The following is a 27633-nucleotide window of genomic DNA, read 5'->3' on the forward strand; positions in this document are numbered from 1 at the left end:
ACCTGCCCATCTCTTTCCACGACACAAACCCAGGACTGTTGTACAAGATGACCCCACCACCATGTCCATGGATACTGTCCTAACCCCAGCCCAGAGGGAGGCATCTCTGCCTGGCCCTTTCCCACCTTCAGGTCCCCACCTTGACCAGAGCCACACCCTCACCTGTCTCTTGAAGAACAGACCAGCAGCTCACCCCCTAGACAAAATCACTTCCTCTTTAATTGCTGTTTTAGATTCACACCACCTGCTTCCCAGGAGGAGATGAGGGGGGCATCCCTCCCTAATCCCCACCCCACTCCCTCCCCATTACCTGGTCTTTTGCAAAATAGTTTAGCCAGGAGGAAAAAAAAGAAAAAGAAAACAACCGGGAAACCACTGACACAGACGGTCCAAGGGCTGGGTTGATTGAGGGTGGGGGGGAGATAGGGGAGAACTGGAAACCATAGCAGCCACCACGCATCCTCTCAGCCCTGGCAGGGGAGGGAAGATGGGATTAAGGAACGGGTCTGGAGCTGCTCGGGTGGGAGGGAGGGGCTGGACAGAAAGAATAACGGGGGAGGGGTCCCACTGTAGGGGTGCCCCCCTACCCCAGATCACCACGGGCGCTGCACAGTCACAGGTACGCAGTCACGGTCACAGACACTCACAACCCAAGAGAGCACCCCCGCCCCACCCCACCCCTTACCCACCCTTGGCTTCCCCTACCCCAAAAAGCCCTCCCCGCGCCCCGGCCCCACCCCACCCCCATGTTGGGGAACAAAGCAATAAATTACAAGGCCCTTCTCCAGCCCCCTCAGGCTCCGTTCCTTCTCCCTCCTAAGATAGTAGGGGAGGGACCCGGGCTCTTGGCTCCCCCCTGGCCCTTTCGCTCCATCTATAGGTAGATGTAGGGGGACATCCTAATTTCCACTCCTCATGGTCCCTTTCACGGAAAGGGTTGGGGACCCCCACACACACTCTATGGGCAGCAGGGGTCCTGCCCCTCGCTGCCCTTCCTCCCCCTTCACTGGGCAGTGAGATCAGCATAGAAGGGACGGGGGTCCCAGTATTGGTCCCAAGTCCCAGGGCTAGCCCTTCACGTACTAACCCCTCCCTCTGGCGTGGCGTCGCCCCAGGAGCCAGCCTGGGTTTGGGCTCCCGCCTTTGGGGATTGTTCAGCGCAGGCAGGTAGGACTGGGTCTTTTCCCACCAACAGGGGGCGCCAATGGGCATGTCCAAGCGCCCTGGGGCCTGCGCTGCGCGCGCGCACGCGGCCAGAGCATCCCCTTCTGCAAACACCGCGCGGGTAGACCCAAAGCAATCCGAGTATGGAAACAGTGGAGAAGGGGGTGTGTTGAGCTGTGGGGGTGGGGGGGAAGGGTCTCCATGCCTCGTTGGGGAGAGGAAGGTGCGTTTGTGTCTTCTGGGAGGCGTGGGGAGGGGAGGGGGCTGTGCCCTTGTGGGGGGGTAAGGAAGTGCTCCCGTGGTGGGGGGGGGGCGGGTTGAAGAGGTGAGTGGGTGCATCTGTCCAATGGTCCACCCGGTGTGGTCGTGCCCGGCTCGCCTGAGGGGGTGGTGGGGATGGGGTGTCTCTCCCGCTGCTGGGCAACTATACCAGCGCTACCGGGGCTTCGACGCGGCCCACGCTAGCGGCGCTGCTCCGGCGCCGGGGGCTGGGCGTGGCGGTCATGCTGGGCGTGGTGGCGGCGCTGGGCGTGGTGGCTGCGCTGCCGCCCTCGCCCGGGCAGCCGTGCTGGAGGAGGATGTCTGCACACAGCTGGCTTCCAGCCTGACGCGCGTAGAACAAGGCCGTGCGGCCCTGCGCGTCGCGGGCCGCCACGTCCGCGCCGTACTAGAGGGCAGAAAGAGCCCGGTGACTGCGCGTCCCCACCCCATCCGTACCTCCACCTTCTCTACGCTTCCTAAATCCGTCTCCTGTACAGGTTCCCTTTGGGGGAAATGAGGGTTTCCCGCACCAGGCTTTATTTTTGGGTGCCGATCTAAGCGCTTGAACTCTGTCTGGGCCTGAGCGCTGCCCCTGGAGCTCTTCAGCTCCAAGCAAGCGCTCTACCACTGGAGCCACAGCGCCACTTCCGGTTTTCTGGTGCTTAATTGGAGATAAGAGCCTCACGGACTTTCCTGACCCGGCTGGCTTCGAAACTCCTCCTTTACACTCACCCACAACAGCAGTTGCGTGATGACAACGTGGGCGAGCTCCGCCGCCAGGTGAAGTGGGGAACGGAGCTGCGGGTCCTCTACGCTGGTGTCCAGCGGCCCGTGTCGCGCGTGGGCCAGAAGCAGAAGAACAGCGGCCACGTCCTGGGCCTGTACCGCGGCCCACAGTTGGAGGCCCAGCGGCTCCTCCGTGGTGCCCAGCGGCGCCAGGAACAGCAGCTGCTCGTACTTGGCGCGAATCCACGACTCGCGCTCTTCCCTGCAATACCAGGGATCAACAGAAAGAGTTCCAGAAACCTTTAACCAGGATTTCTGCGCCTTTGCCCCAGAGGACCTGCCCGAGGCCAAGGGATTTTCTCGGGGGGGAGGGGGAAGGCCCACAGATCTTGAGCACTACCAACCCCACGCCTTTCTGTTTCCCTTACGCTTACCGCGAAGAGTCCCGCGTGGGCTTGGCGCGACCCCGAGTGTCGCTCTCCCAGATGCGGTTGGCCGTGTCGTTGCCAATGGCGGTCAGCACCAGGGTCAGCTCCCGCGGCCAGTCATCCAAATCCAGCGAGCGAACGCGGGACAGGTGTGTGCCCAGGTTCCGGTGGATGCCAGAACACTCGATGCAGATCAGTGCACCCAGGTTCAAGCTGGCCCAAGTGGGGTCTGGGGACAGAATGCAGAGGTAGGCTCCCAATTGGGCAGCATGGAATGACACCCCAGCATACACTGACTTCAGAGATCCACACTCCCTAGCCCCGGTATTCCCCTTCCCAGGCCCCTCCACTGTGCCACTCACTGGGGGCCCCACAGTCCACGCAGATGGAGTTTCCCTTGGCGTTCCGGATTGCCTGGATAGCCACAGCTTCACTCTGGCTGTCTGTGCGCAGCTGCAGAGCAATGGGTATTGGTTAGTTAGCATTGACTGTGAGTGGCATCTCTCCCCATGGCTCATCTTCTCCCACACCTTGCTCTCCTCCCAGCCCCCTCCCCAAACCATTACCTTGACCTTGCTGCTCTCACAACACTGCAAACTGGCTAGGATCTGACTCTCGATGGCTTGGACCCAGGCATCCCGCTCTTCAAAGCTGGCTGCCTCAAAGTGCCATGTCTGACCAGTGCTGGATACAATCAGGAACTCAAAGTTTTCCTCTGGGTAGGGGGATGGATGGGTACCATGAGGAACAAAGTTCAGTCAGGGGCCTTCCCAAACCCTTCCTCCCTGATGTCTGTCCCAGCCCCTGGGAGTGGGGCAGTGGGGGGAAGGGGAAGCAGAGGGCAGGGAAAAGCAGGAAGCCCCAGCGCATGCAGGGAGAGGCAGAGACACCCCCACCCCCTCTGCACCCAAGCTGAGTGCCCCTCCAGGCTCCCCGCTTGTTACCTGCTTTATAAATATTTCTTAAACTACCAAAGGATTTTAGTTTCCACATTTTGCGCTTGGCTGGTTTCCCGAAGCGAAGGAGATAGAGATAGAATGGAGAGCAGAACAGAGAAAGAGATACCAAGAAAGAAGGAAAAGACAGGCAAATGGAGAGATAGAGAGAGACAGTAACAGAGAGTGCCAGAGACAAAGCAGGACAGACAGATGGGGAGAGAAAGCAGAACTAAAGTCAGTGGCCCCAGAGCAGAGTGGAGCAGAAGCCAAGAGCCATGAGAGTAGGCAGATCTAGAACCCGAGTCTGAGCACCCAGCAGAGAGCAGGGGCACTGGGGACAGGTGTCATGACCAGTGTCATGAGTCTCTTTGGGGGTAGGGAGAGTCAGGAGCTGGGTGAACATAGGAGAAGGGGACAGAAGCTGGGCCACAGGCTAGGAGGAGAGAAGCCCTGGGGCTCAGGAGAAGTCAGCGGGGCTGGGGGGTGGGGTGAAGTCCTGGGGAAAAATAATGGGATCACTATAGTCAAGGGTTGTTGGGGGAGTTTGGTGATCACTGTAAGCTATTTCCAACAGTGACCAGAGTCCAGGACCTGGTGAGCAGAGGGGACACTTGAGTTCAGGAGTTGAGTCACTGGGGTCAGGGTTGTAGGGGCTGTGGGGGGTCAAAAGTTAAGCTGAGGGCAGGAACAAGAACTAGAGTCCTTAGAAGAGGGAACAAGAGTGTCATCAAGAATAGGGAATTCTTGGGAAAATGCACTGGCTGGGAACAGGGGAAGGACAGGGGATGGGGGTGTCCACCCATTTCTCCATTAAATTCTGTGCAATGGTAATGATGGTCAAGCACTGAGCTCAGGCACTTGACCTCCAGCTGCAGGAGCTAGGTCAGAGATATGAGGGTCCAAGATGGAAATGGGACCGCCCACCAGAGCCTCACCTTCAGCCTGTACAGCTGAGCCTTCAGTCTTGGATGGTGTTGTCAATTTTTTCCTCCTCTGCTTCTTCACCATGGGAGAAGGAGGGGGTTCCCGACTCAGGGGGCTCAGGTCTCCAGATGGGGTACAGTCTTAGGAAGGAGGACACAATTGCCTCATTTGTCCCATCCGCAGATTTCCTGATTTCTTCATAACCTATCTCCTCCTTTGAACTAACTTTGGCATTTCAGAGTCTCAGTCTGCCCAGGGGGATCCCCTGGGCAGATAAATGGCTTAGAATCAGACCTCTACTCCAATCCTGGCTCTGCCACTTACTGACCTTGGACCCTTGAACAAGTCACTTAAGTCTGGAGTCTCAACTTCTTCATCCCTAAAATGCGGATAGTGATCTTGACCTAATGAGGTTGTTGTAAGGAACATTTGTTATGTTACTTGATATTTAAATTATATCTACAGATCTGAGTCTCTGTGTATCTATTTACTTGGTCTTTATATCTTTCCAAGCATTCCAAACACTAATACACTTACACATGAGAAAACTAAAGCTCAGAGAGGCCAAGGAACTTGCCTGTGTGGCAGCCAGCATTTGGGCACAGGCAGTTTGGCTCTCTAGAACCTACTTGTGGTAACTGTCTTGATAGACATGATGTGTGAGCCTGGTGCCAGGTGCCCAGCAGACACTCCATGTGTTCACTTATGTATTCATTCCAGCTCCAAGCCTCCACCCTGATTTCACTTTCCACCCACATCCCACTTGGATCTGGAAGACAGTGGATGGAGGGCGGTCCCACTAACCGGTGCTGAGGGCTCGGGCCAAATTCCGGTCTGGCTTCAGCAGATGCTTGGATGTCTGGTCTGTTGGCTGCAGGGAACCGGGGCTGGGACTAGGGCTTGGCATGGGAGTAGTGACTTCTGAGAGAAGAAGAAGAAGATGAACCTCTCTGTCTCTCAGCCCTCTTCCTTATATGGAATTTCTTTATCACCCACCCTCCCACTTATCCATTGCCAACTCCTACTTCCTTTCTAGTCCTCCCTTTTCTCCTGGCACTTCCTCCCCCTTTGTCATAGGCCCACCCACTTACCAGGGCCTTCACCCATCTGGACAGTGCTCATGTCCTTGACCAGCCCGTTGATGCTGGCTGAGGGGCCAAAAGCAGAGATGGCTCTTGGGGGTCTTTTGCCTGGGACTTTGACTGTCGTTCGTAGCAAGTCCATCTCCTTGCCATGGGTACTATGGATGTAATCCTGGAGGAGGACCAAGTTTGGGTCTTGGGTGATGCTGGAAAGCAGTTAATCGTATGGGAGGGGGGAGATGAGGCCATAGTAGCTGACTGGGCTGGGATGAAATTCTAGGCGATGGGCCCTAAGAGATGGACCATCAGAGTTGGTTTGGCCTTTCCTCCTCCAGAAAGCATTCACAGGCTAAGGTAGGCTAAGGACAGGGCCTTCCTGGGTGCTCTAGACTCTAGGTTCCTGGAAGGTAAATTTACCTTCCCATCACCAGTATGGACAGATGGTGGGCTCTGAACATGCTTGCTAAATCTTAAAGAGCAGGTCTAGAGCTTCCCAGAAGGATATGAATGCTTGTCAGAGGCACAGAGAGGCCGAGCTGAAAAACATACAAGGCTGGCCCTGTGGTCCACTCTCTGCCACTCACATTAATGCTGGGATGGTAGAGTAGGAAGCCGTTACTGGACAGGGTCACGTATTTCTTCTTCCATTCTTTATTCAAAGAATTGCCACTTCTCTTTAGTAGGAAGCTCTGGAGTACAGAAAGATGTGTATAGGGGGGAAAAGCCAGCTGAGACCAGCCACCCCACCCTTCCTCCAGCCCCAGACCACTAACCTGTTTGATGGGGATGGCTCGACCACTCCCTGTTGTCTCTCCCCGACTGTCCAGGCTCCGCTTCTCTGAGTCACTCCCCCGACGATTCTGGAATGGTTATTGGAATCAGGATGGATAGAAGGATGCACTGATGGAAGGACAGGGAAGACAAATGAAGAAGAGCCCTACAGAGGGTCTAGGAATGAGGGATGATGGGCAAGTAACAGAGGACCAGGAGGGTGGAGGTCAGCATATACAGTACCGCAAAAAGGCTGGTCCTCCGCTTGGCCGCCCTGTGCAGAGATCCTGGAGTGCTCAATCCAGCCACTGCTGCTGCCTCAGCTCGGAGCTCCCGGTGGCCAACATTGGGGGAGGATGGAAGAGAAGAAGAGTAGTCGCTAGTGTGGCCCCCATTACTAGCCTGAGGATATATTGAGGAGTCAGAAGACATCTGCTACCCCTTCCTTCACCAAGCTACAATACAGCCATTTTGGGGGGGGGGAGTCCGGTCGTGGGGCCTGAATTCTGGGCCTGGGCTCTGTCCTTCAACTCTTCAGCACAAGGCTAGCGCTCTACCACTTGAGCCACAGTGCCATTTCTGGCTTTTTTCTTTCTAGTGCTGAGGAATCAAACCCAGGGCCTCATGCATGCAAGGCAAGCGCTCTACCACTGAGCCACCTTCCCAGCCCTATACAGTCATTTCTTGATCTCACCATTATTCATTGTATTGATAATAAAAATCTTTAACAATATTGTTTAAGCTGCCAGGCACTGGTGGCTCACACCTGTAATCCTAGCTACTCAGAAGGCTGAGATCTGAGGATCACAGTTCAAAGCCAGCCCGAGCAGAGAAATCCATGAGATTCTTCTCTTCAATAAACCACCAGAAAACTGGAAATGGCACTGTGGCTCAAGTGGTAGAGAGGTCGCCTTGAAGAGCTGAAGAGCTCAGAGACAGCACCCAGGCCCAGAGTTCAAACCCCATGACCAACAAAAAATATAATATATATATAAAATATATTTTAAGTCAACCTCTTGCAGAAGTTGACTTCATATGTATTATGCCTTACAATCTTCCAGATAACCTAGGGAAGTTAAGTAAGTTGCTTAAGGACACTGCAAATAGTGTCTCAAACCTAACTGATTTCTAGTCCATTGAAGTTTTGTGTATATATACCAGTACTGAGGCTTGAACTCAGGGTGTGGGCACTGCCCCTAAGCTTTTTGTGCTCAAGGCTAGCACTTTACCACTTGAGCCACAGCTTCACCTCCAGATTTTTTGCTAGTTAATTGCAGATAAAAGTCTCAAAGACTTTTCCTACCCAGGCTGGTTTCAAACTATGATCCTCAGACCTGTTTCCTGAATAGCCAGGATTACAAGCACCAATCACCAAAGCCCAGCTCCAAAGCATTTCTGCTAATGGTATCACTGTCATTTCCCCTTGCCCCTCTCCTCTGCCAACCTCCTTCTGTATGCTCTACCAGTCTTTGTATCCCCAACCCCTTTACCCCTTCTCCATTGTCTCTCACATCCCCACTCACCTGCCCAGCGACAGGAGTGGAGGCAGCTGAGTGGCTTGGGGAACTAGGCAGGGACTTGCAGGCAGCCAGGAGTTGCTGCTGTTTGCGCAAAGTCACTACCTTCTGGGACACTGAAGGAAAGGGAAGAGAGAAGGGGCATGAGCAGGGCAGTTTCCCAAGACCATTCTTCCATTCCAAGTTAAGAGAAATCCCCCGAAGATAGAGTAGGCCCCAACTTTCTTGTTCCTGTTGCTTCTGTGCCACCTGTAGCCCCCAGGCCATCTTGTTGCCATGCCACCCATTGGGCTTCTGGAGCCCAGAAAGATGAATGACTATTAAGCAAACCTTTCTCCACCTTTACTCCCTCTCAGAGGCTAATTTTCAGCCACTGGAAAACAGAGAGACCTGAATATCTGGCCTCTGGAATATCCCAGGCCTCTGGCTCCCTGCTTCCCATAGATGCAGCGGATCACAACACTCACCCTCCTGGAAGACCCGATCTACATTGAGCCCATAGGTTGCACACGTCTCATAGTAACTGCAGCGCTTCATGTCTGTGCATAGGGCCCTGGCACGAGCATCACCTACCACCCGAGGAGAGGAAGCGCTGATCCTGTCTGAGGGGACAGCAAAGGGGCAGCATTAAACAAGGGGCCCTTTCCTTACTTTACATGATTCACTTTCCTCTGTGCTCCAGGCTGAGGAGGGGTCCACTGGAGGTATATATGTTCCTCTGAGTTCTGGGTCCAACTCACACATCTACCTGAATGGAAGGAGGCTAGGTAAACTCTGTGTGTGTGTGGGGGGGGGGGGGGGGGGGGAGAGAGTGAGAGAGGGGAGAGAAAGCGAGATAGATAGAGAGAAAGAGAGACAGAGAGAGAGAGAGAGAGAGAGAGAGAGAGAGAGAGAGAGAGAGAGAGAGAGAGAGAGAGAGAGAGAGAGAGAGAGAGAGAGAGGGAGAGCGCTTCCTGATGGGGTTTGAGCTTCCTGACAATGGCTGAGTCTCAAAAATGACAATCACCCTGCCAATTGGTCATGAATAAGGAGCTATCTGGTATGTGAACTAGGGGGAAAAAAAGTTAAATATCTATGGTTAACAGGTGGACTGCTCCCTCTACAGTAAGAAAACAGGATGCAAGCAACAAGTGGAGGTGCACACCTGCAGCATCAACATCAGACAGAGTGTCCTGCCAGCTGGACACAGGTGGGCATTGGAAAAGCTCTTCCTGACTTGGTCTGGTAGAGTCTGTAAGCTTCAAGCATTATTTTGAGAACTAAGAGGTTTTCTCCAACATTTTTTTTTGTGTTTTCTCTTGGTTTTTAGACACAGTTCTTTAAAAAGGTGTCAGACTGACCTAGCGATACCTAGTTATAGCATGAGGAAAATGGGAAAGATTTTCTTCCCCTCTCTTTTTTTGTGCTGGTCCTGGGGCTTTTTTGTGCTGGCCCTGAGCTTTTTCACTTAAGGCTGGTGTTCTACTACTTGAGCCACAGCTCCACTTCTGGATTTTTGGTGATCAATTGGAGATAACAGTCTCATGACTTTCCTTACTTGGCTAGATTTGAACTCAATCCTCAATTCTCACCTCCTGAGTAGCCACTGGTAACTGGCAGGAAAAGCGATCCACACTAGGACTTGAAATTATTGTGTCCCACGGCAGTGGTGTCAGGAAATGTATAAGAACTCAGGTAGATGACATCTCAGAAGAGGCACAGAAATAGCTACTGTGACTGTCTTTTCCTCTCTGGGGGACTTTTTCTCTGTTTATACCTTTTGAAGCTTGTGTTTATTTTCACGACTCTCTCTTCCTTGGAAATCAGATTCCCTTTAGAGAGTTATGGAATCTAGGTATTCATTTCCACACTTTACCCAGTTCTCACCCAGATTGGGCAATACCCTAGTAGCATCCTAAGGCCTCCCCTAAAATTGGTTGCTTCCTTACCTTGTGTCCCCACCAATGCCAGGGCCAGGCCTCCTCTCCCTTCTCCCCGGAGAGCACTCAGCTGCCCATGGAGACGGCTCACAGCCTGGAAACTGTTCTCATCCTCCAGGCTGAAGACAAAGATCACAGCATCTGCCCAGCCTGAGAACTTGTGGGAATGAAAGGGAAAATGGAGGGTCAGAGAGATCCATTCCTGGATGCTATCCAGAGGGAGACATGGGAATCCAGGGAGCTCTCCCTTGTCCAATGCTGAGCCCAGCCAGCCAGCCTACCCACCCCACCACTTCTACTCCTCACCTTGGCATCAGGTGCCCCAGCTTCCTCTCGGATCAGCACCAGATGAGTCTGTCCATCCACCAACATCTCTTTCTTGTACTGCTCACCTATTAAGAAGAATTAAAAGCTTTAAGAGATCCAAAGTGATCGTTCATCAAACCTTTCCACACTTTCTAAATTTTAGATATTATCATCCCATCCTTCCCCTTAGTCTTTACATTTGCTCAGGCATTGATTTTACTCCTGGATCTTTGACCCTCATCCCTAGGTCATGTGCACATGAGAACTTACTCTCAGTCTTCTCCAGCACCTGGTATGAACCAGTTAGGAATCGATGAATGAGTGATGACTTCCCACTCCTGGCATCACCCAGCACACCCTGAGGAGGAAGATGGGGAACAGAGAGAGTGGGAATTAAGAGGAGGCAAGATGCTTGAGTCTGCACACACTTGAAAACCCACAGGGAATGGTGGTGTCAAATCACCCAAGGATGTGCTCTAAGGCCCACAGACAGTTAGAAGAGGTAGCTGGGATAAACAGAGCATAGTGCAATCATAGGTGATCCCAAGCTTGAAGTGGATCACAGGCTGAACAATGTTAGTAATTCAGTACAGCTTTTTGGGTTGTTTAGGAACCCTATGAGGCATGTGTGTATGGTTGTGTGTATACATTAGCTGTCACCAGCCTAGGCAGTGATTGATCGGAAAGTTTTACCCAATAGAACCTGAAGGGCTAAAAGGACAGATGACAGAAAGGAGAAGTCTGGAACTGGAAGAGGACCGTGGGGGATGGGGAGAGGGGGGGAGGAAAAGGAAGAGAAGAGAAAAGAAGAGAAGAGAAGAGAAGAGAAGAGAATGGGGGGGGGAGGAAAGGAAGGAGGGAGAGAGGTGCGAAGGAAACCGGTAAGAGTGTGGTGTGTGAGGTCAGTCTTCCCATGCAGGCCAGGGCCTGGGTTACCTACCAGGCGCAGTTCAGGAATGGAACGGCTCAAAGTCCATTCCTGGCTATTGACCACAGCCTCTGTAAAGAGAGGGGAAGTAAGAGGAGAGGCTCAGGTCTACCAGGACTCCTGACTCGCACCACAGCCTCTCCTTGTGGCTCCCTTAACTCCCGAACCCTTGCCTGGCTGGTGAGGCGTTGTGGAACAGATAGGTCTAATAGTGGTCCCCAGTCCTCCCATCCCAGCCAGCTCTCCCCACAGCTGTTGCCACCACTCAGTGGTTGCTTAGCAACAGAGCTAGGAAGACAAAAATACTTCATTTGGCATCTCTTTTAAAGCATATCCCCAAACGTAGGTCCCTGCCCCAGACCAAGAGACCTGTAGCTAGCTCTCCCGGACCCCACCCCAAAGAGAATAGAGGAGCTTCTCCCAGTTAAAGACAGATCCCACCCCCACCCCCGACAGATCTCAGCAGGAAGTGCTGAGACGTGGAAGAGAGTGGTTGTTTCGTGGTCTCCATTTCACAGGCGAGATCCTCAGGTGAGGGCTTTCCCTCCCGGCTCTTCAAGGTCAACGGGCACTGCGGCCTTGACCCTCTCCCCGCATTATAAGGGATAGAGCTTAGATTTTCCTGTGCCTGGGTCTCCCACAGCCTCCCCACAAACACCCTCCAATAGAACTGCAGGGAAGGGAAGAGAAGGGAAGGGCTCCATCCCCTGGCCGTGAGAAGCCACAGGCCTGGGAGGAGGCTTCTCCGGCCCGCCCGCCCGGGTCCGGCCCCCGCGCCTGACACTGGCCGGACGTTCCCGGGGCGCCGCAGCTGCGGCGGGAACTCTGGGATCCGGAGCCATCTGCTCCCACCCGGTTCAGAAGCCAAACCCCGGGGGCCGCCCCCGCTTCCAGACCCGCCTCCCCTCCGGGGAGTGTGAGCCTGAACCGACTGTCCCGGCTTCATCTCTCCCCGAAAATAAAAAGACACCCGTTGGTGTGTGTGGGGGTGGGGTGGGGGGGACACCATCCCACTACCTTCCCCATACTGCCTCCCAAGTCTCCCAGGGTAAGAATGGTCTTTGCAGCTGTTCCGTCCCCACCCCACCCCCCTGACTCACTCCAGGGTCAGCCCCGGGCGGGTTTCGAAGCCGCTGTCGTGGGGCGGGGGTGGGTAGTGGGGGAGCTTCCTAGCAGCGTCCCCCCCCCTCCCCGCTCAGTGCACAGTTCAATTTTCCGCACGTTCCAGCCCCCGCGCGCTCGCGGACCGCCCCATCCACCTTCACCGCTCAGAACACAACCAGCAAGCCTGCACGCCACCCCGGAGAGGACCTGTTCCGGGCGAGCAACTGCCTGCAAGGTCATTGTCACACTGCCTGCTGGTGGGGAAACTGAGGCTTCCACGCGTCTCCCTCCCCCTTCCTCCAGGGTCCCTGTACACCAGGCAAAGCGGTGTTTTTCTGCTTCCAGAGTCTAGCTGAGGCTACAAGTAGGATCTGGGGTTTCTCTGGGAGTAATACAATGTATATATATAATATGCAACATATTATATATAAGTATATATATATATGTATATGTATTCTTACAGGCTTTGACCAGGGACGTTATTTTCCCAGAAAGCTCTCTGAATCCCTCTGAAATCGAGTCACCCATCTCTCATGTCGCTCAGTGTAGCTACTCACCGCGACTCCTTTACCCCAGACCTCGCTAGGGGAGTGAACCCAAGGGCTAGTCCGCCCACCCAAGAGAAAAGCTTCCCTGGTTTCCGGCACGTCGCTCCCCGAACCCCCAGACTGATCATTCCAGATACCCTCACCCTCCCGCTCGGACCCTGACCCTACTCACTAGGGGAGGCTCGGAGCTCCGCGCCCAGGAGCTCCCTGGACCCGCTGCCAGAAGACAAGCCTGGGGGTCCGGGAAGGGGCCCGGAGCCGGGAGGCCCCCCTGTGCTCTTAGTGAAGATACCGCTGATAAACTTGAGCATCTTGCGGTCACGAGTGGATGCTCGGCCCCCCTCCCGGCCCCTTTTCAGCCCCGGAGCTGGAGGCTCCAGGGTGATAGGAGGTGCAGGCCCGGGGGGCTGCGCGGAGGTGGTGGGGATGGTTGAGGCAGGCGCCAGGGCTGCTGGAATGGTCAGCGGAGGAGGCGAGCCGGCAGGTGGTCCCGGGTGCAAGTCACTGTTGTCCAAGGTCTTGCTCTTGCCTTTCCTCGGGGACAGCTTTCCTCGGGCTCCAGCCCCAGCCCCGACCCCACCATAGGTCGGGGCCGCAGCGCCTCCTCCTCCTCCTCCTCCTCCTCCTCCGGCGGCGGCCACGGCAGAAGCTCCAGTCCCAGCGCTGCTCTTTGACCCCTTGACCCTGGGCTTGCCCTCGCTCTCGGGCCATGACAGGCGGCTCCCCGCGCCCTTGCCGGCGCCGGCTTTGGCTCCACTAGTGGTCACGGTCTTGCAGGGCTTGGGAGCCGGCGGGGGAGGCGCCACCTTGAGCCGCCGGCTGCCCGTGCCCGGGTGCGGGGAGGACGAGCCGGGGACGCCGCCGCTCGGCCGGCCTTCGGGCTCCGGGCCCCCCCAGCTCGGGCTGCTGAGTAAAGGGCGCCGGGAGGAAGGGGGGCCGCCCCCGGGCTTGGCGTCGGGGCTCAGCCCCCCGGGGAGCGGGGGTCCCGGAGGGGCGGCCCAGAGGGAAAGGCGGCGGCCGGGAGCCGGGGAGACCGGACGAGCCGGGCTGGCCGGAGCCGGGGACAGGGCGGCCGGGGACAGGGCGGCCGGGGACAGGGCGGGGGGCTCGGCGCCCCCCGCGCCCGCGCTGCTCGTGCTGATCCACAGCGCATCCTGCCGGTGGAAGAGCCGCTCGTGCCGCTTCTTCCCCGGTTCCTCGGCACCTCGGGGGCTGCCGGGATCGGCGGCCTCGGAGCCCCTGGCCCCGGGGGCTCCGGCCGCGGCTGCAGACGGGGAGGGCGGCGGCGGAGGCACCGACTCGAGCTTGACGAGGGTCAGCGAGATGAGGTAGGTCGTTGTCCGGCGCTGAAGCGCGCCCGCGCCCCGGCTCATGGGGCCCGGAGACCCCCGAGCTGGGGAGGGGAGGGGGCTCCCCCGGACTGCCTCAGGGGGGCCCGGCCATGGGGCCGCCCTGCTCGCTGCCCCCAGCCCCCGGACCCCTCGGAGCCCCCGGCCCGGCTCGGCTGTCGCCTCCGCCTCCGCCGCCTCCGCCTGCGCCCCCCTCCCATCACATGGGGCGCCCCCTCCCCATGCTCCCCGCCCTGCGCCCCCACCCCCTTGGAGCCCCGGGACCTTGGTGCTGTTCCAGGGAGGCGCGCCGGCCCGAGCACCCCGGCCTGGGTGGGGGCGCTGAGATGGGCGGAGGAGGGCGGGGAGGACAGTAGTGGGGGCAAATGAGGGAGAGGGAGGAAAAGGGGGCAAAAGGGGGACCGGTGCGGGGGAGTCAGGGGTGGGGACTGGGGACTCGAGGGACGGGGGCCTCGGATGCGGTCGGGGAGGGGGGGGTCTCGAGGGTGGGAAGCAATTGGGGCTGGCTGTGCGGGGCGGGGGGATTCGCAGGGGCGCGGGGAGGATGCTGGGGATGGAGATACCGGAGGCGGCGGGGGAGGAAGGAGGGAACGGGAGGGGGTGGGAACCCACGGGTCTGGGGTCTGGGAGAGGAGGGGCGTGAGATCCCGGCGAGGAGTCCGGGGGTGGGGGCCTTGCCCGGGCTCGGCTCTGTCCGGATGCGCGCTGTGTCCGGGCGCTCCCCTCACATTGAGGAGGAGGCGGCCCCCGGGTCCCCCCACCCCATCTCTCCCCCCCCACCTTTCTACCAGCACCGCTGTTTGCTGGGGCGGTGCAAAATCCAGGACTGGATTTCTGTCCCAAATCCTGGGCTGGATTTCCTGGGACTTGGATTCACCTTCTCCAACAACCTAGACAGCCCCCTCCTTTCGCACATCTAAGATTAGGGAACGTGACTGTGGGGTGTGGCATTCGGGGACAAAGGTAAAAGCTAAGCTATTGGGTGGAGAGACATCAGAGAGAAAGCACATTAGGGACCACTACCAATTGGGGGGGGGGGGCAGCATTAGTGGGAAAGAAGGAAACTCTGAAATCTCTTTCCCAGGACCTTTCTTCCCCTCCCCCCCCCCTCTGGGTTGCTGGATGTGTTCACTTTCTTGTCAGCTAGCTCCTTCTTATATCTCTACCCCCTCAATACTTTCACCAGACCGACTTGAGTCTCCTGTCCCAAAATGAACTTGCAAAGTATTCCCCAGGGAAGAGGATAAACATGGAACTTATCAGGATGGGGGTGGGGGGGACACACTGTGTAGGAGACTTGATAGCCCTCAAGCCTGGGCTGCTGCGTAAATCAAAGGCCTCAGCTCAAGGTGTAGGGAGAATTAAAAAAAAATACCTCTACGAATTGTCACCCCCCCCCATTCCAAAATGCATCCAGTCTCCATAGCAACCGTAGCTCCAAGAGCGCCTCAGAAGCAGCGGGATAAACGGAGAAAAGGGTTCAGTGTGAAGGGTGGATGAAAGAGCAATCAGGGGCTGACTGTTGGGGTGGCGAAGGCACCCATGCTCACACTCGGTTACCCACCTGTGGGGGAATTTTGCTCCCCAAACACAAGAACTCCCCCCCTTCCTTGAGGCAGCTAGAACCAGCCTCTTTTGAGTTTCCATTCCCCCTCCAGAGGTTTATGGGGGTTGACTCTTTTGGCAGGTTGAAGAGGAGGTAGGTAGAGCAAATGGACAACCTTTACTGTGTGTCCCCCCCACTCCCTCTAGGGTTTGGAGTTCAAGGCTGTCAGTCCTCCAGCCAGGGTGTAAAGCACTTAGCAGTTAAGCTGAAGAGGAAGAAAGGCTGAGGACCTCTTGGAAGTGGGGTGGACTGAAAGGGAGGAGGTCCCTCTGAAGCCTTGGAGACCCTTCCCCAGGATTTGGAGAGGCTCCCTGGTCTCTTGATTTGACGTCCCACCCCCCTGACTCAGCCGAGACTATAATAAGTGCAGCCGTGGGCGGCTCTTGGAGGCAGGAGGCAGGAGCCAGCGGCATGCTCGGCCTGGTGAGGGTGATGGTGGGGGTGAGGGTGGGGGCCTGCCTCAGGATGAGATATGGGAGCCGTTCTTCGAAGTCCTGTACCCAGTCCTACCTAGGTCCTGAAAACCAGAAGCTCCCTGTAGAATCTAGATGACACCATCCCCAGGACAGGAGACCCTTCACTATTGTTATATGAAGGAGAGAGTCAAGAACAATTGTTGGCTCAGTCAAATCTTCTATGATGTTCAGTGGGAATAGAATCTTGAGCCATGATCCTCCGATCTAGCCTCCCGAGCAGCCATTCAGGGCAGACAGGTCAAGAAAGCCCATGAGACTCTAATCTCTAATTAACCACCAAGAAGCTGGAAGCAGAGCTATGGCAGAGCACTAGCCTGTGCAAAGAAAAAGCTCAAGGAGAGAGCTCAGGCTCTGTGTTCAAGCCTTAGGATTGGCATGCATGTACATGGGGTGGGGGTGGGGAGAGGATCTTCAGTTGGGACTGTAGCTCAATGGTCAAACACTTGACTAACTTGCAGGATGCCCCAGAGGCTCTGGATTTATCTGTAGCATCCCTCTCAAAACAAGGACGAAAACCTGAAGTCATCTTAATCTCCAACTCTTCTCACTCTCTAAAGTTTTGGGTAAGATGGGACTTGGAGTTCCTTCCCATGGGCCACTCCTCCTAGGTCTGCCTTTCCAAACACTAAGGCTGTCAGGTGAGTAATCAGGTGTGATTCCCATCAAAGGGTGTAGGTCAGGAGCTGAGGACACTAGACTTGGAAAGGAGAATAGGAAGAGAGTGGCATGGGAAGGGCATCAGGTTGACCTACTATGAACTCAAGTTCCCCAAGTTCTGCTGTGGTGGCTTCTCCCATGAGATATGTCTAGCAGGAGGTAGGTATCCTGGATGGGAAGAACAGTCCTTTGACACTCCACCCTCCCACCCCAGGAAAGCAGCCAAGTATGGAGAGGTCTGAAGTAGCTGATAGGATCCAGATTTGATGAAGGGTGTACTTCTTCCAGACATCTTCATGAGCAAAGAAATCTGTGTTTAGAAGTTTTTGACTACCTCAGAGGTGAAGGAGATAGCACAAACTGGAAATGACATCCAGATGTACCAGTTCCTTAGTAGTGGAGATGGAGAGAAGCTGTTCCTGTCAGGGCCCCACCACAGGACTGAAGGCTGGGGTGGGCAGGAGGATGTGGCGGATGGTGTTGCCATGGCAGCACTTCCTCCCTGTGTTGTCATCACATACTCAAATGGCACTAAGGAGGTAGAGCGGAAGGTGTGTTTTTTTTGGGGGGGGAGGAGAGGGAGGGAGACAGGAACAGGAGCATGAGCAGGAGAGAAGACCAAGTCACTCCTAGGGACTACTCTGCACTTAAGAAGTACAGAGCATGGTGTTTCTGTTAATATGTGCAGGGCAGGGGGGGGAGGGGACTAACATTCTCTGTATGGTGCATTTCTCTGTGTGTGTGTGTGTGTGTGTGTGTGTGTGTGTGTGTGTGTGTGTGTGTGTATGTGTGTGTGGTTTTTCTACAGATGGTGTACAAGAGGTCACTGATCCTTAGTGGGTCCTGGGAATGAACATATTATCTAGTCCCAGAACCTCCTGCCCTAGACTGCTTCCTGTTCTGGACTCCCCAGGCAGGGACTGTGTCTACCCTGGGTCTGTCATAGCTTTGCTTCTCCATGCTCACTCACTTCTTCATTGCCAAGAAGGTCAACTCAATGGTGACCCGCATTTTGTTCTCCTGGGAGGAGGGTCAGGGCTTGGGGAAGAGGAAGAATGATACCTCCCAAATCTTTTTTCCATCCTCCCCAAATATATTCTTCCCTGGAGTCCCAGCTCCATCTTGGAAACTAGAAAGTAACTGTTTGTGAAATGAGAAGTTATAAACTGCAGAATTAGCCTTTCTATAACCCTGATCCCCAAAGCATCCAAGTTAGTGACAATACTTCTCTTACCTCGTATGCTGTCCAGTGAGGTCTGGATGCTTTCTCGAAGATCAAGGTCATCCACTCTCTCTGCCAGCTTCCTGAGGCGGCTTAGAGCCTGCTTGGTCACCTCATGTCGCCTGACTTCTGCTCTCACTGTGGCTAAAGCCAGCTGCCTCTGGGCATGCATGTTGCCTAGACCTGTCTTACCAGACTAAGAGCAACCTCTGGCCCTGAAGCCCATGGCACCACCGGCCACCAAACTCCAGAAGGCCCCTTCTGAAGAGCCCCACGATTCCCCGCCCCTGCCCGCCCTTCTGCCCTTCCGTCTGTCGGCCTCACTTCCTGACTGATGAGTTTCAAACCCACAGCCTAGGACAGCACTACCTCCTGCATCTCCCACCCCCTCTAGTGTTGGCTCATAAGACCTGCCAGCCAGCCCCTGCTATGATTTCCCAGGCAGGTGGAGGGAGAAACCTAAAGTGCTTCCCAAGCAAAGCCTCCTGTAGGAGGTGGATAATTAAGATGGGTGTTGGTCCTGGGAGAATGTGGCCAGCCAGGTCTCAGGTGCAATCCCATACTCTTGGGAATCTGCAAATTTGTGATGTGCAAACTCAACAGGAATCCACACACCCTTGGCTTGCCATCTCATAGTCATGCCTTCTAGTGGACAGTTGTACTCACCAGCTACTCTCTACACATTCCTATGAACCCTGAATATTTACATCTTGTAGTGTAACTCTCCTTTAGTTAGCTACACACTGATATCATCTCCTGTCCAAAAAGCCCATGTATGGAGACAATGAGTTATAAAGGGGGAAAATAACCCATAACCAGATACATTTATGATCTGTTCAATTGCTTTTATAATAATTAACATGAGTAATATTTAATAGTTTACAACATACTTTTATATATCTATTTATTATCATCAGGACAAACCCTAAGGGTAACATTATTTGTTCCTATTATGCAGAACAGGAAACTGAAGCTGAGCACCAGTACTCATGCTGATAATTCTACTTCAGAGTCTGATATCTGAGGATTGTTCAAGACAGCCTGGGCAGGGTAGTCCATGAGTTTCCTATCTTCTATCAATCACCAAAAAGTCAGAAGTGGAACTGTGTCTCAAGTGATAGAGCACTAGCCTGAGAAAGAAAAACAAAAATGCAGGCAAAATGCCCAGGCCCTGAGCCTTTGGACCAGAAAAAAAAATAATAAAAGGAAAGAGGTTCAGAAAGGCCAGATGAAACAGGGACATATGTCTAGATCTTCTAATGACAGGATTTTTATTTTTGTTTTGCCATACTAGGATTTGAACTCAAGGCCTCACACCTGCTAACCTGGCACTCTCCAGCCTTGTGTTTTGCTGCTTAATTTGGAGGTGGAGTCTAGTGAATTTTTCTGCCATGGCAGGCTTCAAACCATAATCATCCAGATCTCAGCCTCCTGAATAGTTAGGATTATATGTGTAAGCCACTGGCACTCAATTTGATTACAGGTTTGGCATTATTTTGTTTGTGTGTCTGTGTGTGTGCATGCATGTACACATGTGTGCATGCCAGTACTGGAGCTTTAAATCAGAGCCTGGGTGCTGTCTCAGCTTTTTTGCTCAAGTCTGGTACTCTACTACTTGAGCCACAGATCCACTTCTGGCTTTTTGGTGGCTAATTGAAGATAAGAATCTCTTGGATTTGTGTGCTGGACTGGCTTCAAACCTTGATCCACATACCTCAACCTCCTGAGTAACTAAGATACAGGCATGAACCACTGGCACCTGGCTTTGATTACAGTTTTAATAAACACACACACACACACAACACACACACACACACATAATGAAGCTACTTGACAACTTAATACCATAGTCCTGCCTTTTATTCAAAGCCTGAAACAAAAGAGGGTACCTTATAAATTGAAGTAGTAAATTGGAATGAAAGTAGGATGAAGGATACTTTGGCCTAATTACAACTTGAACCTTACCCTATGGCCCACCCACATTTCTGCATCTCTTCTTGATGGTGATTTATGGAGAACAGGAGAATATAACTGAATATTTGGGAATTTGGAAATAAGAGAATTGAGATTGGGGTTATTCACTGAACTCTGTAAAAGGACTGGAGCCATAATAGTTAACACTGAGTGTTGCTTGTGCCAGGCATGAAACATTCTATTTATCTATTTATTATCTCAATCCAGAAGTTGTTGGAAATGTACCATGTCTCACCATTGTACAGATGAGGAAATAGGCACAATGTAAGGACCTGGCTTAAGATTGTACAACTATTATGTGGCCAACATAAGAGTTGATGCTGGACACTGGTGGCTCACATCTGTAATCCTAGCTACTCAGGAGGCTGAGATCTAGGATGATGGTTCAAAACCAGTCTGGGCAGGAAAGTCTGTGAGACTCTTATCTCCAATTAATCACCCAAAAGCCCATAGTGTAACTGTAGCTTAAGTGATAGTGTTTGCCTTGAACAAAATGCTAAAGGACAGTGCCCAGGACCTAAGTAGTAGCACATAGACACAAATCAAAAGAATTCATGCAGCCTCATGTCAACAGTAAGACTGGGAGGCTGGGAAGGTGGCTCAGTGGTAGAGTGCTTGCCTTGAGCTGAACAGCTGAGGGACAGCGCCCAGGCCCAGAGTTCAGGCCCCACGACCGGACCTCCCCCCCCCAAAAAAATACTATATTGCATAGGCAGCGATAGAATCTCAGAACGCACAAATGTAAATTATTCTGTAGGACTGATAGTTTTTCTTTTTTTGGTCCCAGTACACATGCTTTCTCTCCCATGAAAAAGGCAGTGTGTCTAAGCACTTCGGCTATAATAAAGTTGTTGGCCAAACCTTTTGCCTCCTATGTAGAAATGTGGAGATTCCTTCTTCATCTCCTATATATTACCAAGCCAGACCTTCTTTTGAATCTTTTTTTTCCAAGCTCTGGATCAGATGTGTGAAGGTGCCAAGGATGTGTCGGTAGCTTTGTCACAAACAGGGATGTGCTGGGCTGAGACCATTGTTCACTACTTGAAAGTCTCGGCATTAAAAGGGAATATATAGTAAACACACAAATGGGTGAGGATTTTCTGGGTATTACTATACCCAACCCGGGGTCTCATGGCCGGGCTCAATAGCTTAATATCTGGCTTCTTTAGGTGTTCCTTGGTGTGATGTAATGACATGAAACCATGGCGTCATCATGACGTCAGCGTGAGACTAGGGAAAGGGGGAGGGGCGCCTTCGAGGGGTGGAGCCCCTTCCCCAGGTCTCGAAGATCCCCTTTCCTCTCCCTTCACCTGTTTCTCCAGAGCCTTTTCGACGACAGGGTTCTGAACTCTGGCCGCGGAAAGCTCGACTTCCAATCCCCGCGGTGGAAGTTTACTCTCCGCTCCCGGGAAAATGTCTAGAAACCCTGCCTCCCGTTTTAGGTTTCATCCAATGAAGAAGTCGAAGGCGGAGCCTGGAAGCGGGCCGGTGACGTAATGCAGTTTGATTGGCACTGAGGCCATCAGTGCCGTTGATTAGCCACGAGGTTCGCCAATCCAGAGACAGGGGTGGGACGGTGCAGGCGCAGAGAATTGGTTGGTTTGGCTGGCTTCAATTTAAAGAGACAGAAGCTACCGGGGGTCCTAGAAGATTGTCCGTAATACCCTCCCCACTAAGTCCTTGGGACCATTTAGGTCCTCAGAGTTGGGGAGATGGTTTGCGGCGGTTTTGCCTGCTCGAAGAATGCGCTGTGCGCTCTCAACGTGGTGTACATGGTGAGGTTTTGAAGGTGGGGGAAGCGAGGGGTGAAAAGGCGAATGGGGAGACTCTCCAGGGGACTTCCGGTGGGGAGAGAGGTGTACAGGGGGTTCCGGCAAGATTCCGAGGAACTTCCGGCTAAGCGGGGATTCCTGGGGACTTCCTTGGAAGAAGGGAGACTTCCGGTGATTTGGGGGCTTGTCTGAGGGTGGGGAGGCATGAACTGAAGGCCGTGATTATAAACTATCATTCCTCATTTCTGTGATCCAATTCTTCCCAAAATAGAGGTGGAGGACGACGCTAAGGGTTTCGTTCGTGTACTAAGACTAACGCCCTTTCCTCCCTACCCCCATCCTCATCCCATTCTGACCTCCTTTTGGGAAAAGTGCCCAGGGATAGCCTCCTTACTCCCCCATTCATATACAACGTTTATCCTATTAACCCCAGTCCCTTTGTAAAGATTTTTGCTGTGTGGTGCGCTAGAATTCTTTGAGATGTGTCCTGTTTTCTGTTTCCTGTAGCTGGTGGGCTTACTGCTCATTGGAGTGGCTGCTTGGGGTAAGGGCCTGGGTCTGGTGTCCAGCATCCACATCATTGGAGGAGTCATCGCTGTGGGAGTGTTCCTTCTCCTCATCGCAGTGGCAGGATTGGTAGGAGCTGTCAACCACCACCAAGTCCTGCTGTTTTTTGTATCCTGACTTGATGTTATAGGAGCACTCCAGATCCCGGGAAAGCTTGCCTAGAAATACATTAGAATGGGTACTGTTCCTCAAGAGTCTTAGGACTGTCTCTTTGCCCTGTCCTATTCCATAGTCCACAAAATCAAACCTAATGACTTTGCTTTCAGCTCAACAAAACTGCGCAGGTGGGGCCAGGGGGTTATTTAAATTAAAAGAACTTAAGATCCTTTTTCCTTAACTTCCTCTCAGTACATGATCATCCTTGGCTTAGTCTTCATCTTCCAGTTTGGAATCTCTTGTTCATGTCTGGCAATTAACCGAAGCAAACAGGTAGATACCCTTTGAAGTATTTATTCTGAAGTATTCTTGCTTTCTGTTTTTAACTCCTTCCCCTTACTACCCCATCATACTTAGGGCCACTACTTCCAGGCTTGAACCATTTGCTTCCCCTAGGATGTATGCTAATTCTCCATGAAGATGCTCTAAAGGGGGAACCTAAGAAACATTGTGATACACTGTCACATTTCTGCGGGGTATTGACTGCCTTGCTACAATAGAAAATTAAGGCACATGCAAGGATAATCATTTATATGTCTGTATCCCTTAGACAGATGTCATCAATGCTTCTTGGTGGGTCATGAGTAACAATACACGGCATGAATTGGAAAGAAGTTTTGACTGCTGTGGCTTGTTCAACCTTACAGCCCTGTACCAACAAGAGGACACTTGCAACGCAGTGAGTTGGACGGTAGGGGACAAAAGGTATTAAGCTAGGTAAGCACAAAGACTGGCAGATACAAGTTGCATGTTATTGCCTCTTTAGCAGCTCTCTTGAATTGGAGGTGGGCAGGATAGATACAAACACTAGGGATTTAGCCTAATGAAACTTTAGCTTATAGAACACTAGTAAATAATTTTAGTGACATTATATTCCATGTTTTTAATCCTCAGATGTGCAAGAGCAGAGGCTCTCCCTGTCAGATGTGTGGAGAAAAGTTCCTGAAGCATTCAGATGAAGCCCTGAAAATCCTAGGGGGTGTTGGACTCTTCTTTAGCTTTACAGAGGTAATGTTTCTCCAGTTCTCTCATGTATAACCATTAAGTGTTAACCCCAAAGTTCAAAACTGATTATCTCTTTTCCTTTCTTCCTGTAGATCCTTGGTGTTTGGCTAGCAATGAGATTTCGGAATCAGAAGGATCCTCGAGCCAACCCCAGTGCCTTTCTATAAGACTTTGAACCCTTCTGACTTTTCTCTTGCTCTCAGCCTTTTATTCCTCCCTTAGTGAAAGCCTAGGGTCTGGAACTCTTTTTGAGAAAAAGGCAAAGTCCTTTGCACATTCCCCCAAACTGAATGAATGGCTTAGGCTTTATGCCTTGACATATTTTGGTGGGAGCAAGGCTATAGGGGACAGAATTTAAAGTTATCTCCCGCTCCCCAGGTGGAGCTTGGGCGTGTACAGATGGGGTAGGGGTGGAGTCATTCATTGCTGTTTCCCCTCTTCACGCTTCCATGCTAGATTCCTTAGCCTGGAACCAAGAGGAAAATCAAGGACAAGATTAGGAGGAAAAACCACCAAGATTTTTTTTTTTGAGAGGAGGTAATTTGCTGGGTATTGAACCCAGGACCTTACACATGCTAGGTTAAATGCTGTACCTCTGAGCTACATTCCCAGACCCACTAAGAACTCTTGCCATAGGCAGGTCCCTGTGTGAGGAGGTTCAGTGAATACAAAAATAAAAGCCATTTTAACTCCATATTCAAAGAAGCGGCTTCAAAGTTCCTTTCTAATTTTCACCCGTCAAGGGTCTCCACTGCCTGCCTAGGCCCTGTGTAATTTACGGAAAGTCTTTAAGATTTTGCAGAGAATTAAGTTCCTTTAGCCAAATAGTTTGCCAAGTCTCCCAAAGGCAAGCCAATCAGAAAGACATTAAAAAAAATAGACCATATTTCTTTAGTCTCATTTGCTATATAAAAAAAGGTCTCATATCAAGATAGAGAGGGAGAAGAGAAGGGATATACCCCTTAGTGTAGAGAAATGTAAAGGAGGGGGGATAAGCCTCAAAAGGAGGAATGTGGAGAATATCATTAAGGCAACAAAGTATTCTCTGTAAAAAGCTGGAGGAACCTCCACAGCGTCACAGGAAGGCAGAGGTCTTGGCTTCTCTGTGGGATTCTCTCCACTCAAGTGTCTAGAAGGGAGTAAATGGCAGCTCTTGACTGTTCATTCTGGATCACCTTCTTCCTTATGTAGGTAAGAATGCTGCAGGGCTCGGAAGGCAGATATTCGCTTGTGTGGGTTAAAAGCCAGCATTTCCTAAAGGGAGAGGCAAAGGTCAGAAAAACATATACAGGAACAGGCTCTATCTTCTACATTTCGCTGCAGCTAGTCCTCATAGTACCAATAAATAACTCTAGCCCCATCCACAGCCAGGTCTCATGAACCACAGTGGTCTGGACTATTATGTATGATCCCATTTCTCAACCCTGTTCAGCCCAGGCCCAGCCAGTACCAGCAGCAACTGCGCTCCAGATTCTTCCATCTCTGGCACCACTGATTGTACTGGGCGAGGCCCTCTGGGAGAAAAAGCTCCTCGGGGTAGAGATACATCTCGGGGCCAGTCATCCTCCGGGGGCAGTCCAATTAGACTGTAAGGGCAGAAGTCTGGTCAGGAGGGTCCTCCAGCGCCCAGCCCTATGGGTTGAGCCAGTTGCCATCCAGAGCTTAGAAGAAATAGGACTCAGAATGGTAATACTTTTCTGCCTCTTTAGACACTTACTCAAAGATTTTGCCCAACTGGTCAGCTTCAGAGTTTCCACAGAAGAGAGGCCTAAGGTGAGAAAGGATACAAAATAATAGTTCTTTTCAAGAAGGTAGTAGAATGGCTACTTACCCAGTGGTTTAAAACAGTAGGGTGTATAAAAGGATATTTAGTTTCTAATCCAAGAATATTCTGGAGCTTCAGTGCTAATAGATAGGGAGGCCAATGGGTAGGGAGGCCTGGGGCTGTAGGAGAGCATTTGCCTAGCATGCATAAGGCCCTAAGCTAAGTCCCCACCACTATAAAAATAAATACTTGGGGAGTTCAAGATGATTTAGGGTTTTGAGTTCCGTACTTTCGACGGAACATCTCTGCAAAGATACAGCCAACACTCCACATGTCCACAGGTGTTGCATAAGTAGACTGAAGAAGAACTTCAGGAGCACGGTACCAAAGTGTAACAACCTAAAAGGAAGAGGAAAAGTGGATAAGGGCCCTCCTGGTGCCCAGCTTTTTAGCACAGGACTTCTCAACTACTCGGGGAAATCACTCTCCACCTCCCAAACCAGAACCTATTTTGGCTTCCATCTTTCTAACTCACCACAGGAGTAAGGGCCATCTGATAGCTGTAGATCCTGGCCAGGCCAAAGTCAGCCAGTTTGACTGTTCCACCACTGGTCACCAGAATGTTTTCTGGCTTTAGGTCTCGGTGGACGATGCAATTGGCATGAAGGAAATCTAGACCTCTTAGAAACTGGCGCATCAGATCCTGGTTTGTTAAGGGAGAGGTACAATACTCACAGTCAAAATCCTAACAAGTTGTTCCCAATCTACCTTTCAACACCTACCCACCCTACTTACCTTGATGGTCTCCACTGGCAAGCCTGGTGGAGGTGCCTTGTCCAGATATGTCCTTAGGTCTTGGTCTATATGTTCAAACACTAGGGTTACCTTGATTTCTCGGTCAGTTCGGGAAGTGGCACAGACGTCCATAAGCCTGGACAAAGTAAATGGTCACTTGGCTGGCTAGTTCCCTTTAACGAGGTCTCCTATATTTTCTCGGGGTCCCCTCTTCTCTCCTGACCACCCCACCACCCTTCCAGGCTTTCTTCCCCCCCCCTTTGTTCCCCACCTCCACCTTCTTTCTCACCGGACAACATTAGGGTGCTCAAAAGCCTCCAGCCGCCTCAGTAAGGCCACTTCTCGAACTGTGCTGATAGGAAGGCCCCCTCCAGCTCCTCCTCCATTGGGGACTCTGACACTCTTGAGGGCCACAAAGTGGCCGCTGTGAGGATCACGGGCCTTGTACACCGTCCCATAGGCACCGACGCCAATTTCAGCCACGGGCTCGTATCGAGAGGTAGCCATTCTTGGAGCAGGAGTGACTCTACAATCACAAAGGATTTCTACTACCAAAACTCCCCTCCAGAGTTAGGAAGGCAAGTGCCCTGCAGCAACAGAGTAGCTCCCTCCGCAGGCAACACAAAGACACCGTGCCCCACAGCGCATCCCCCAACCCAAACTTCCGGGGACCCGCCCCTTAGATAACACAATGACTCCGCCACCAACCCTTCCAGCCACGTGATGCCCTAAAGAAAAAAAAAAAAAAGCTTTTTCTTAGGGGGCCAGCGCGCTGGGCACAAAGACCACACAGTTTTGCATCAAAGATTCCACACCTCAGTCCCTAAAACCCCAGGGTGCTCCCCACCCTCACCAAGGCCCCACTTCCCGCCCGTGCGCGACCCTTCCATCACCAGCCTGGGCGGCGCACGCGTGGGCAGCCGCGGGGGTCGGCGCCGGTCCCCGGTCCTGGGAGGGGGAGCAACTTACCGCACGCCTGGTCGGGCCCGTTATCGGAGCCCCGGGACCGGTTCCTGGGGCGCCATACACCGGAGCGGGGTCCGGGACAGCTGGACACCACCGGCCAGACCATAGACACAGGCCGCACACTAGAGAGGCCCCCTCACCCCCACCCTCACCATGTGACCAGCTGCCAAAGAGGCGCGCGGAAACCGGGAGGGCGGGGCGCACACCGGACGTTCAGGACACGTGATTTTTACCCATGCGCAAAGGAGAGGTTGGGGCAGTTCTGCGGGGAGGGGGTCCGTGAAAGGAAAAGGGGCGGAGTGTCGATGGCCACCACGTGATCTGTTGCTATCACACGTGACTGCTTGACATTGCTCTGTGGAGCAGAGGTGTGGTTACGAAGCGGGGCACGTGACTGATTGCCGTATTGGGCTGGGGGGGGGGGAAAGAAAGGAGGGGCGGGGGAGGAGGGAGGGTGGAGCCCAAAGCGCTGTCATGGCAACCTGGGCCACCCAGATCCCAACTCGGAGGCGGGGGGGGGGGGGGGGGGGAGGGGGGAGGCTGAAGACCCAGCCCCAGCGCATCTCTCCCAGTGTCTTTATGTGGGAGAGGGCTCGGGGGCTCGGGTTGGGGAATCTGAGTACCAGAGGTGATGCTGTCTTTTCGCTCCATCTTTACGGGGAAACATATTCTTGTTTGGGTCTTTGTTTTACTCATTCATTCAACAA

General features: G+C 53.0%; 3 protein-coding genes across 7 annotated transcripts; 1 reads left to right on the forward strand and 2 right to left on the reverse strand.

The window, feature by feature from the left end:
- Positions 1–197: 197 nt before the first annotated feature.
- On the reverse strand, positions 198–18161 carry Agap2 (ArfGAP with GTPase domain, ankyrin repeat and PH domain 2). Of its 4 annotated transcripts, none has more exons than XM_069987586.1 (19): positions 17939–18160; positions 10977–11035; positions 10307–10394; positions 10037–10122; positions 9740–9887; positions 8279–8413; positions 7818–7927; positions 6538–6696; positions 6297–6383; positions 6108–6212; positions 5533–5695; positions 5246–5362; positions 4453–4581; positions 3524–3583; positions 3146–3294; positions 2942–3032; positions 2586–2808; positions 2158–2413; positions 198–1831 (listed from the first exon to the last, which is right to left on the reverse strand). In XM_069987586.1, exons 1-19 carry the CDS (start codon positions 18096–18098, stop codon positions 1589–1591), a joined length of 2568 nt encoding a protein of 855 aa, XP_069843687.1. In that variant the 5' UTR covers positions 18099–18160; the 3' UTR covers positions 198–1588. The 4 variants fall into 4 exon arrangements, with proteins under 4 accessions (XP_069843687.1, XP_069843669.1, XP_069843697.1 ...); XM_069987568.1 differs by lacking the exon at positions 17939–18160 and adding an exon at positions 12789–14720; XM_069987596.1 differs by lacking the exon at positions 3524–3583 and having other exon boundaries at positions 17939–18161.
- Positions 18162–21476: 3315 nt separating this feature from the next.
- Positions 21477–24096, forward strand: Tspan31 (tetraspanin 31). 2 transcript variants are annotated; one of them, XM_069987630.1, is made up of 6 exons: positions 21477–21675; positions 22180–22347; positions 22588–22668; positions 22946–23086; positions 23290–23403; positions 23493–24096. In XM_069987630.1, the coding sequence occupies exons 1-6, from the start codon at positions 21613–21615 to the stop codon at positions 23565–23567; spliced, it is 642 nt and encodes a 213-aa protein (XP_069843731.1). In that variant the 5' UTR covers positions 21477–21612; the 3' UTR covers positions 23568–24096. The 2 variants fall into 2 exon arrangements, with proteins under 2 accessions (XP_069843731.1, XP_069843736.1); XM_069987635.1 differs by having other exon boundaries at positions 21482–21675; positions 22946–23074.
- Positions 24097–24267: 171 nt separating this feature from the next.
- Positions 24268–27120, reverse strand: Cdk4 (cyclin dependent kinase 4). The gene is made up of 8 exons (XM_069987623.1): positions 26930–27120; positions 26250–26486; positions 25961–26096; positions 25701–25868; positions 25455–25564; positions 25118–25168; positions 24851–24986; positions 24268–24654 (listed from the first exon to the last, which is right to left on the reverse strand). Exons 2-8 carry the CDS (start codon positions 26465–26467, stop codon positions 24562–24564), a joined length of 912 nt encoding a protein of 303 aa, XP_069843724.1. The 5' UTR covers positions 26468–26486; positions 26930–27120; the 3' UTR covers positions 24268–24561.
- Between the last annotated feature and the right edge of the window lie 513 nt (positions 27121–27633).

The sequence above is a fragment of the Dipodomys merriami genome, unplaced genomic scaffold (assembly GCF_024711535.1).
Source record: "Dipodomys merriami isolate MVZ:Mamm:240054 unplaced genomic scaffold, mDipMer1.0.p SCAF_10, whole genome shotgun sequence".
NCBI lineage: Eukaryota > Metazoa > Chordata > Mammalia > Rodentia > Heteromyidae > Dipodomys > Dipodomys merriami.